Below are 12,521 nucleotides of genomic sequence, written 5' to 3' on the forward strand. Positions count from 1 at the left end.
CTATCTTTCTGGAAATGAGTCTATTACCTGGCTGAAAATTGAAATCTGCTAACATTTATACTTTCATGTCGAAAGAAGACATTTATATTAGAGATACGGGATACTGTTTAATTCCATCTGAAACATAGTGTAATTAGATTCTTATTCACACCTGCATCTTTCTTACTACTTGCATGACACGTCAAGTGAGGATTTTCTTTTATCTGTAACCTGCAGAAAAAAGGATTGCATGACTTTTTGTCTGTTTTAATCTGTGCTATAACATTCTCTCTCCGCCTAGAATAACTGTTGTGCAAAGTAATCACCAAGCAGTTTTGAACAGACTGTTTGTATTGATCTGTCTTTCTTCTGGCAGTTATTTGGGGCCTTGCTGCGGGGCTGCTGCGCTGACCTCTCCTACTTGAATCTGTCCAAGAACTCCTTCTCTCACAGGTCAGAATTCACCTCAGATATCTCTGTTTTTCATATTTTAGGGAAAGATAAAAAAAACACTCTGAAAATTCAAACCAAGAGGCATTTAGAGATCATTTGTTTAGTTCTTTTCATCAAGATGAGTGGATTGAGACTTCACTGAGATAATATGCCTGTTTTCTTTTCTCTGTGCCTTCGTGCATATGTGTTTGCAGAATGTGTTGGTGGTTTTTTTTCCCATGCCCACATGTCTCTGTTTGCCAACAAGTTTTCAGTCTGTCAAGTGCTTTTTTGCATGCCAACAAGTTTTTTTTTTTTATTGATTCATTTTCTTACGTGTGCAGTAACTGAATGTGCATGTCCCCCCGTTTGCCTTCCTGGAAGGCTGAAGAGGTTCCGGATCTTCTCATATCAAATCCCGCTGGGGTCCAGGAGTCCCGACGCTAAGCATATTGCATTACCGAATTACAGAGAGGGAGTACCTGATGAAAATGAGACTAATTTTAGATTGGAATTATTGTTGCAATCCCTAGGCTCCCATCCATGCATTCTGTTACTGCTCTGTATATGCAGTTGCTGTATCTCTCAGTCCCCCTTAACCCTTTTTTTTGCTTTTGTCTGATTGAGTGTTGAGTAAGATTTCTCAAACCTCTGTTGGATTTTTATCTCTTTCTTTTCATTGCTTCCTCTCTCTCCTCACCACTCTTCTTTCATCTCTGCACCCTCCACCTTTCATCATCTTTCCCAGCACTCCCTCCTTTTCCCTTCTGTTCATAGTTCCTCCCACCTCCTGCTGGTCCTCTGGTGTTTAAATGCCTGCTGGCTCTGTGCTGCCGGTCAGACAGCCCGACGTAGCTGTGACAGCATGGAGCTGTGAGGCTGAGCAGAGCTGATAAGAACGACCCGGCTGCTGATTCTCATGAATATGAAACCGTCCTCAGATCACTTACCCTGTCCGTTGTACGCGTGCATGTATCTCCACTTTTGAGAGACAATAAAGCTGTAGATACTGTTACCCATACAGTACACGCAGTTATGGTTCAGAGTTGCTGATAAAGCTCTCTGGGGTAAGGTGAGAGAAATGGCGACACTGTATCTGCTCAGGAGACAGAAGCTGGTGTGTATCTGTGAAGGCTCGACTGTCTACAAGCTAATCGTTATAAGTGGGCCAAAAAAACTGATTTGGTGTTTCAAACACGAGAAGGTTATCGCTTTAGCTATGGCCCTAATGCAGCTGCCTGCTTTTCCCCTTGAAGCTATCTCAATGGCTTCATCTTCCCTTTATATTGACCTTTTCCATTTTTAGCCTGCATAATTTCATTTACTCTCCATTTTCTCCGTCTTTATCCCTTGCTGAGTTTATTCATTGTTTTCGCAATGGTAAGTTAACATGGTTTTGTCTGTATAGGGTGAATATTAGAGGATTTGAGATAGATTTAGCAAACACAACGGTTTGCAACAGTAAACATACCCCTTGAGGCAGTTATTTAAACTTTACAGCCCTAAATGGAGAGTGTATGTTTTATTTTTAATGTGAACGTAGATCCAGTGCAGATTAATTCAGAAATGTCAAGTATAAGGAAAAAGTACATAGTTTTAAAAAACTTTCCCAAATAAATAAAAAAATGGTGTGCTTTGGTATACCATTGGTATTCCAACAAATGTTGCATGGAAATACATTCCAGAGCAATCAGTTATCTCAGTTATGCACTGTCCAAGTATAGTCCTACTCGAATTCTCTTAAAAACACAAATACAATTCAAAAAGAGGAAATGGAACACAGAACTATACAATTAAAACAAGCAACTTGAATTTAACTAGTGCCAACATAAGACTACAAATATAACACATTTTTGTGTTTCGGATTTAGACATTACCTTAAATCTGTGGTGTTTTTTTTTTCACCTTGGTGGTGCTGGAGCCCTGACTAACTTTAGCAGCACAGATTCTTCATCTAACGCTATATCCTTCATTTAGTGGCTCCACACCTTATTGTTCCCATCTCCCTGTGAAATTAATAAATATGCATTTAATGTATTTATAAAATTAGATTTCACTTTTACAGATGAGCATTTGAAAATGAAAACACATGGCTGCAAACAGCTTAAAGTGATAACAAAATGGCTAATGGGAGGTGTTTTGTATCTGATTCTTTTTTAAGACTTATGAACAAAAAAACACCTTAAAAATATAAATATGTCGTTGTCATGATGGGTTTACTGAGAGTCCCAAAATGCAGAACACAACGGACTCAGGGAAAAGGTTAACAAGTTTATTGTTACACAAGCACGTAGTAAATGTACAGTTTGCTGGTTCAGGCCTGGGGACTGGTTCACTGGAGTCTGTGAGGGAGACAGTTCAGTTAGCGTTGGCTTGGTTGGAATTGATCTTGAGAGTTTCTGGTTTGTACCTTGAGATGCGTAGAAGAGACTTTGGGAGAGGAACTGTTGGGTCCGGAGATGGTTTGGTTCAGCAGAGTCCGATAACTGTTTCAGCGTCTTACTTCTAGTGAGGGTGTTGACCTTGGTTTGAGTTTCAAGCTCTAAATCCAGAGCTGCTTGGAAATCCAGAAGAGAGTCTTCACGTTTGGCTCGGAGGGCAGGCTCGGCAGGTTAAGGTCTTCCAGAGCTTCACAGGAGAAAAACAGGTAACCTGGAAGCAGAGACAAAAGGTTAGAATCCAAACTGGACTCAGAGATAGCAAAGTTCTCAGGAGGTTCTAGGCTTAGGTGCTAACCAAACTGATTAAACACTGCGGCGTCGAGGCAAGGTCTGAAGACAGCTTAAATACTGTGGTCCTCCTGATGAGATGATCAGTCACAGGTGTGCAGGCAGCTCAGCTCAGGAGGATCCACGGCGGACTCTGCTGGAGGAAGGTGGAACTTCTCCAGCTCCCAACAGTCGTATTTACAAACAAATGAAAATTTCCCTCCTCACTTAAACACAAGGGACTAAACATTTAAGTAGAAATGCCGCAGCTTATTAGAAAATCCAAAACAGGATTACAACTAAATCGGAGTCTTTTAATAATGAGTTTAATGAAAACTTCTGAATTTATGAGCCCCAGTATAGCCTGCTTGTCAGTATGAAGTGTAGTGGGACACAATATGACAATCTTATTTTCCCTCTAAAATTAGGTTTTATTTCACAAATGGCAAACACAGCGCTAAAATGATCATTTGTTTGCCAAAACTAGCGCATTTTAACTTTTTTAGAATGACTATGACCTGGATGACTGAGAATCTTCACTTTCATAGCGCATATAAAAGGTGTCTACTCTCCTCAATAGGCTCTAACAGTGTGTTTCCATGACGATATTTGTTGTCAAGGGGCACTAAAGTGCTGTTTTCCAAAATCAAAGCTTACCGTGGCGTAAACTTACTACTTCTACTTCTCCCTCCAACTCTATGCTTACCCTGGCAGCAGCTGTGCGAGCTTGTGTGTTATAGTGCAACACCCTATATTACTTTCTCTTCCTCCATTGATATGATAAAAATGACACAATGTTAATAAATGTAACATATAGCTCCCAGTTTAAAGAAAAAATGAACAAATTAAGAAAACATTAATGATGGAGAGCAAATAGAGGGGGTGGAATTTTTGATCAAATGTGGGTAACATATCAGAATTAGACATGCTTTAATAATCCTGGAGGGAAATTACAGATCTGACGCTGATATGAGAAAAAAAAAAAAGTATAAGTCATCTGATGCATTAGTGTATTTCCAGTAAGTATGTTGACAGAGGCACTCCTTCTAACCTGACTTGGCTTGAGGTGATTCTCAAAAAAAAAGTGCACAAGGGCAATGTGTACATGAGCAAAGCAAGTGTTTTATTTCCAGTTCACAGTTATGTTTATTTGCTTATCACAGAAAATTATGTAGAAATGAGGTTTGTGGCCATTAATGAAATACTGTAGGAAAGAGACAAACTCTTTATTGAATTGTAATTAGACTAGAATTGAATAGAAAATCCCTTTATTGTCCCACAATGGGGAAATTGTGGTGTTTACAGCATTTTACCTTTTTCCAAATACAAAAGCTTTTTTTCTTCAGTATTATTACAATATATCATGGCTTTATCTGTGCATGCTGAATATGGGAGGATTCCTAGAGAGGTATAATAAAAAATAACAATCTCTCGTTCTAGCTACATGTTTGGAAACCTGCAGGCTGTGGAAATGAGAAAGCACCCAAACAAAATCCATTGTAGCTTGTAATTTTTCATTATCCTTAAAGCCAAACTTGGCAAGCTATCAGTCAAGCTCTGGTTGTTCTAATTTTGAGTCCATTATCATCAGGGAGCATTGGGTAATGACACAAAAGGACACAGAGGGGGCACAGAGCATCATGTGTGCTGAAATGAACCAGGAACTGGAAAGACAGAGTGATTAGTCATTTTATTCACAATCAGTTACATTACCGCTCTCATATCTATGGACCAGCTGTGGCAAACACATGAAAATGTGATGAATATTGGCTTAGGAATCAAAGAGGATGCAGATGGCAGCATTTTCAGCAATGAGCTGTTTCTGAGGTTCAGGTTCTATTACACTTCCCTGCCCCAGGCAGGTTATTCCTAAATAAACCTCACTGTAATAGATACAAACAAATTTTTGGTCAGACGCAGGGTGACCAGATATTGCTCCAGGAAAGGCTTTTTAAAAGAAAAAAATATATATAAAGAAAGCAGGTCACCAGCTTCCTGAAAATAAGTAGTAGGTAATCATTTCCTGAAAAACAAATCCCATCTTTCAGCCCCCACCTTCTCACTCCCACCTTTCTTGTGCCATTCATCACTTCTCCCTTTTTCTCCAGACACACTTTTCCATCCTCTGCTGTGGTGAATTATCTGTACGACAGGGAGCTACAGTGGCAGATTGGCTGCCATGACAAGTGCTAACCACATCTGAACTAGCACAGTTGCATATGCACCCTCTCTGTTTGCCCTTTCCCCCTGTTGACAGGCTAATTTACTGTATTTGCCGAGCAGATGGTTGGCGGATTTGTTATCCTTACCTTTTAAGCAGTGGCTTTAATAAATGCCAAGTCCAGTAGTGTCTTCTTGATGTAATACTAACCTAAATGTCTGTCTGCTTTACCACTATCACATTTTCTCTCTGTCAGCTCCCTTCTCATCTGCTAAACACTCTCTGTCGCTCTTTATAAGCTTTTTCCTTGCCATGCCACTCGTTCTCCCATCTTGTCCCATCTTCCATCTGTTCCTCTCTAAAAACTTTTTATGTACTGTTGTCTGCCTGGCCATGATCTGACTCTCTCTATTTAAACGTCTTTTTCCTCTATTTTCCTTTCCCAGGAGAGGGAGAGACTCTCTGCCGACTTTCCGGCAGTTCTTCAGCTCGGCCTTCAGCTTGACCCATGTCAGCATGGCCTCCATGAAGTTCCCTCCGGATTCACTCAGGTGAGACACGGATTTAAACAGTCTCATAAAAGTCTGCCAGCAAGCCCTTATGTTAAGTAACCTCTGTAGGCTGCGAAAATTGCTGTAATTAATTCCTGAATCTTTTAAATTGAATTTCAAATGAGTCCATTCAGTTTAAAAGCCAGTTTGAAAGACAGAGCGACCCGTAAAAAAGAAAAATAAAGGTCTGTCACTTCTCAATTGATGTGTAAATCAGTGTCACTGCTAGAATTGGTTCTAATGAAGTTAGTAAAGCAACGTTGACAGCAAAGCACCACATTAAGGTCATATATAAGCATAGTCACATCAAATTTTAATGTGGTGTTGAACAATAAAGCAGTCCCCAAATTAGTTTGCTAGGAAATATATTTACATCTTGGAAATGTAAATAATGCTTTAAATCAGTCTAACAACGCATTATGTTTTCTGTCCCGCAGTAGAAACACAGGCTACAACAGCTGGATTTCCTTAGGCTTTATATCCTACTAATCTCCAGTTTACATCTGAACGGCATTGTTTTTGCTCCCAGTGGAGATAAATTGAAACAATCAGTGGAACAGTGGGGATTTTCAAATAAAAATGACCTGTTGGTTTTTCCTCAACCACAGAGCAGATTGTTCCCTAACCATTAAGTTACTGGGAAAAAAACTTCTGTAGTAAATATATAATATTTTATCTATTTTTTTCTGAGTTCAGTTTCCCTGTGCTGATCTTATAATGTACCCTTCTAAAGTTGTAACAGTTCTTTAAAGAAAACAGTAGATGTCTTTAGATTATTTCAAAATCCTAACCAGCTCCACATATAATTTGGAACTGTGTTTCTTCCATAAAAGAGGACAATATGAAACAGGCAGCAAATTAGCCCTGGGATTGCTTTGGTGGAACAAATGCCAGGAGAACTTTAAGGGAGAAGGAAATGTGGATAGAAAGCAACATAAATATACTTCTAAAATATTCTAAGACTCTGGAAATTAGCTTTCTTTTTAAAGTTGCATGTAGACGTACCTTAGAATTCATGATGGTAAAATCATCTCTTATTGATCATCCCTGTGCTGTACAGCATGCAACCATTTTCCCTTTTTCTGTTTATACTGAATGGCAAAAGAGACACATTGAACTTATGCAGCTGGAAGAGTCTCAGTATTCACAAACTCACATATGTGATCCACATATGCACATACTGTAATGATTCAAACAAGCACATGTCATTTACACATTCTCAAGACAGATTCAAGACAGTATTTGTGATGCGTACACAACTATATCATGATTTTTAAAATACAGTGATATTTGAAATGCTTTGCATTGTGTGCAGATTTTGAGACTCGTCTGCCATGATTCGACTAATGCATTTTTCATAACAAGCTATGATTTGCAATAATTCATTGTTTTGGTGATTCACAACACAGGTGATGATTTTGTTGTAAACCGATCACTAGAAGAGTAAGACTTTGTTACATCCCCTGCTATCAGCTCACTTTGCTCCAGAGTAGGGTAAGATCCACGCAGGTTTTTAGCTAGCAATGCGTAAGGCCGTATATTGTATGCCCTTTACTAAAAAATGACAAATTATATGCCCTGCGTTTCCCCTGGAAACTTTGTTCAAATGTTCAAAAATTTCAGATCTAGCAGATACTGACTGGAGTTGGAAAAAAAAACGTTTTGCTGCACAACCAATCAGAGAAGCTGATCTGGGAGCTAGCAGGGAGACGGGATCCACACACTTTTTCTTGCTCTGGCACCTTTCTACTGGGGTTTGGAGAAGGACAGTGGTAGATCTGAGCCAGATGCCGGGCAGATGTCACCAGAGCCTAGAGCTGGGCAGAGGCGGTAGATGGCTGATCTTGAGGCCACCTGGAGCGTTCGAACATTGGCAGAGTGCTGAGTGGGGCTGAGGTACTTGAGAATGACGAATGATGAATGATTTAACAATTCTTTTAAGGTGGGGTTCGGTAACCCAAAATGTTAAAAAATAGCCGTATTAGACCAAAAAAAAAAAAAAAAAATGTCTGTCATGGTCTTGGTTCTGTTGTTCTTTACTTTGCTCCTTGTTTTCTAGATTTATTGGTTTAATTCCAGTTTTGTTGTCATTTCTAGATTTATGTTAGTTCTCATGTTTTTCTGTTGTCCTCTGTTGCCCTCTTGTGTGTGTGTGTGTTCCTTTCCCCTTGGCTCCCTCGTTATCTCCTTTCACAACTGCTCCTTGTCAGCTCGTTAACCTTCCCTTTGTCTCTGTCTGCTATATATGCTCTCCCTCTGCTCTCACTCTTTGTTGGTTCCTTGTCTTTGCTGTCCTCCCATGCTGTTGTCCATGTTCCTCCTCTCTCCCTGGCTCCTCGTGTTTGGTTCTCCCTTGATGTCTCCATAGTTCTGGTTTGCTTTTCATTATTAGTTGGATTTTTGCATTCCTGCCTTTGTTTACCTTTTTGATTAAATCCACAAGAAATCACCTCAGCCTCTCTGCCTCTGCGTTTGGGTCCTCAAACCGCAACTAACCCTGACAATGTATCTGTCAAATGTCAAAGTCTTATATAAGCCTCGTAGAGACGCATGCGGCTCTGGAGCTCTGGGTTGCCAACCATTGTTGTAAGGGCTAAATAGAAAAGTTATTTTTAAAAGCCACCTACTAATTTAGAAATAACATTCTTTCCTTCATTGAGAAGTTTATACTGAATTCCTTTTCTTGTTTGTTAAATATTTTTGTGGGTTTTTTTATATAGCGTCCAAATAAGGGTCTGCCATGTTGCCAATCTTTTGCCTTTTTCTGTTTGTTCCATATAACAAAATCATTGCCCATTCCGTATACATTCTGGTGAAAGGCTGAAACAGTGCAGTTACCTAATTGGTTGAAAACCATATGTAGTTTATTTTAAAAATTCATTTGTACTTTGAGTCCATCAGGTGAGTCTACAAAATCCACACACATATGCTGCAAATAATGCAGCTGGTCCTCACAATAAGGTCTTTAAAGCTGTATAAAGTGTTGGCTTTCCTGTATTTTAATAAACTCGTTATGGCTCTCATGAACCCCTATGTACATGTTAAAAAAAACTCTGTTCAGTGTAGAAAAAAATCTAATCATCTTCCACATTTTAGATTTAGAAGACTGATGCTTAATCATAGCCTTTAAATATATGTTTTTGTAAAACAGCAAAAATAATCCTTCAGTTTACCATACAAGCACCATTAGCATTATTGATCATCCATGTTCTCGAAAAGGGCAATTTCTACTATTTATTGACTGAACCTGACTATAGGTAAGTTGTCATCAATCACAACTAACAGATGATTTATTTCTAAATGTTGAATATTTATGATGCTCCATAAGATATAGTGGCCTGCTTTGAGAGCCCAACATATTTGACTGAAGCTTCTCATCTCTTTTATATCAAAAGTGGATAAGGCTCTGAGAGCTTAGAAGATCAGAGAGTCAGAAATGTTTGGTTTTAGGTCTTAATTAATGTGAATCAACAGACAGAGCAGCATCATCACATTTCTACATAGTTACAGAGCCCTAATTACCCAGCTGTAAATGAGCAGCCAGCAGCTCCTGGTGCTCTTCATGTTCTCTGCTGATTCATCAGTAAGTAAGGATTTCTACCGGTACGGCGGTACATTCAGTACTCCCACAGTCTCAATATTTCTCCCTGTTCTAAAAAGGCTTCCACCATACCAATAAGTCATTGGAAAGTGATGGGGTGTTCTTTGCTATTCAGTCTTTTCTGGAGCTGGTGATGGCGCACAATAAAACACTAAAACATGCATCATTTTTATTAGATACAACATTATTTCAGTTTTACATCAGAACCTTAAAAAAAAGTATGCAATCCCCATATATTTTAAAGATATCTTTCACTAAATTATACTATTTTGCAATATTCTGGAATTTTATTTTATTTTGCCTTCAACTTTTTCTAAATATTTATAAGGACAGGAGGCTTCAGTGAAAAAAATTCCCAGTATGTATTTTGTTTGTTAATAGATTCTGTTCGTGAACATTATCACATGAGGCTGGACTAAGTTAAAACAAATAATATCGTTAATAATAATATGATTTAAACCTTCAAAACAGTCATTGGACTCAGCTAACAATCAGTGTTTTGTAACATAATATGTTTTGGATGATGAACAATTTAATATGGATTGACTCATGTTTATTCTGTGATAATTACCTTTTATTATTGTGATGTATGACACACTGATGAATGTGGTGTTTCTTATATTTCTATACCAAGAACATTCTGCTGACGGTGTTTTTCTGACAAATTTTTCACCACCTGTGACAGTCGCTTGGTAATTGAATCTCCTCTCCCCTCATTTGCAATGTCTTTGGACAAAAAGCATCTACTTTGTCGACAAAAGTAAACTGCATTTCCAGCATTTATTGAGTTTATACATTAAATACATTCACAAAGTTTAGTAAGTAGGTTTTAATACTCCAACTGTTTGGCCACTTATCATAGTCGGGTAATTTATTCTGGATCTGCTCCGACTTGAAGACAAATATTGATAGTAATGATTTTTTTTCTTTATTAGATGCATCAGAGGGGAGAACTGTCATCATCTGGACTTTATAATCAATGTGTCAATGAAAATGTGAAGCCTTTTGTTTTGAGTTTAAAGTCATAAAGGTTGAGGGCATGTGCAGTGATGCATACATTTGGGTAAATCATGTAATATTTTATTCAAAGGTAAAATTAAAACCTTCAAATAAATCATTAACATATTGTTTTCCTCTGGGGCCAGTTTAGTAACTGAAGTGTTAAAAATAATACTACACAAAAACTGTTGTGTGTAACAGTGTTTTTATAATTTTTTTATGTCTTTTACACTGGCCTCATTTTATTTTTGTTTGTTAAGGTATTTTTGAATTATTATTTTTGAATTAATTAGTCGATTAGCTGAATTGTTTTAAAGTTTTGTAATAGGAGGGCAACAGTATAACTGAGAATAAGACAGTATAACGAGGGCAAACGGGGGAGTGATGGCATAGAGTTTGGAATCCTGAGGTTCTGAGTTTGAGCCCCACTCCCACAGACTGCTATGGGTCCCTTATTGATTGATTGATTGACTTTATTGATCTCACAGTGGAAAAAAATACTTGTTACATCCGCTCAAATAGTAAAGGAAGAAGTATGTGCCAAAGGAAGAAAAAGACTCATGGGATGCATGCAGTATATACAGTGCATCCACTGTTATTGTAGAGTCTGAAAAATGAGATGTAGTTCTCATAACATTTTTAAGTTTAAATTTTTTATAGTAGGATCCCTATACCAGGTTATTGTACAGTGCTTTTACACAGGTATTTATATGAATGGATATATATATATATATATATATATATATATATATATATATATATATATATATATATATATATATATATATAGTTAACCCCACACTGCTACCCATGCACCTCACAATTGCAGTCCACATCTCCCCAATGCGATGGGTTAAATCCAGAGATTTTGTTGCTCTGTACTTGACAGTGTAATGACAATACGCTGAAAAAATCAAAACAATGTAGATATTTTTTAGCACTCTTGAAATCTAAAATACCCTTTATTGGTCTATAAAAGCAACAACACAGCATGTACTTAGAAGCACATTATTATGAGTGTAGAAAGAATATCAAATGCAAGAATATCAAATGTATCATATGGATACATTTCTAACTACCGGTAAGCACCAAACAGCACATTTTCTTCTTAAATGTTTAGTGAGACATTTCGTTATTGACCTGAAAAAAGTTATTGGTAGGTCAGCCTCCCCCAAAAAAAAAAAAAAAAAAGAAAAAACTACAGCATCAGAAAGCCCTAAAGTCTGATCAGCACACAATTTTCAAAATTACAGTTTTCAGATATATTTATGAAAAATAAAGTTTGTTTTATTTGTTGTGTTTTTTTTACTAGTTGTATTATTTAGTATATTTTTTATTGTTTTGTTATTTTTATATTTTTATATTTTTATGTTTTTCTCTTTTTTTAGTTTATTTTTATTAAATTTTTATGTTGTTTTTTTTATTACTTTTTTTCATATAAAAGGTATGTATGTTTCTTTTAATTGGTTAAATTGTCTCTGTTAAGTCCCTTAAGATGACATGTGGTGTGAACTACCAAATAACTTGAAATGAGTTGAATAAGAGGAACTTGCCTTATGCACATAATCAGTTTATCATGCACTCACAGAAATACATCGCTTTATGTCAGGTAACAATATTTTAAAGATAAAGAAAAAAATATTGCTGGGTCATAAAAGCATTAACGTGAAATCTAAAGCTGTTAATTTTGGTGGATGTAATTAATCTTTCAGACCCGTCAGCAGAGCTGGACATGACTTCCCAAACAAGAGCTACAAGTAGTGTTAATTGTACCTACAGTTGAGAAAAGAAAAGTATTTTGTTACTTAATCATTTAAAAAAGAACAAAAAATTAAGTCTGCTGGAGTTCTTTTTTTGTTAAAATGTGAATGTATTCTCAGATTTTTCATTCTGAGGAGCTACAAGTAACCTTTGCCTTATGAGCAGCATCTCTGCATAATTGGTCGACAAATTTAAATGTGTCAACCTAACAACCAATCATTGGTACTTTTATGTCGTCATAGTGTGCCCAGATGGCCAAATCATGCTTGCATAAAAAGCATTGTAAGAGAAATGGACTCAAACCTTGTTAAAAAGCTAGACAGCTTCTC

The 12,521-nt window shown here is 37.2% G+C and overlaps 1 protein-coding gene across 5 annotated transcripts in view; it reads left to right on the forward strand.

The window, feature by feature from the left end:
• Window positions 1–12,521, forward strand: part of carmil3 (capping protein regulator and myosin 1 linker 3) — a 146,095-nt gene that overhangs the window by 92,262 nt on the left and 41,312 nt on the right. For all 5 annotated transcript variants that reach the window (XM_038300486.1, XM_038300490.1, XM_038300491.1 and 2 more), the window contains exons 15-16: window positions 356–432; window positions 5,727–5,831. In XM_038300486.1, the coding sequence (XP_038156414.1) occupies window positions 356–432; window positions 5,727–5,831 (182 nt within the window). The remainder of the gene's footprint in view (window positions 1–355; window positions 433–5,726; window positions 5,832–12,521) is intronic.

The sequence above is a fragment of the Cyprinodon tularosa genome, unplaced genomic scaffold (genome assembly GCF_016077235.1).
Source record: "Cyprinodon tularosa strain WSP-4 unplaced genomic scaffold, ASM1607723v1 ctg45, whole genome shotgun sequence".
Taxonomy (NCBI): domain Eukaryota; kingdom Metazoa; phylum Chordata; class Actinopteri; order Cyprinodontiformes; family Cyprinodontidae; genus Cyprinodon; species Cyprinodon tularosa.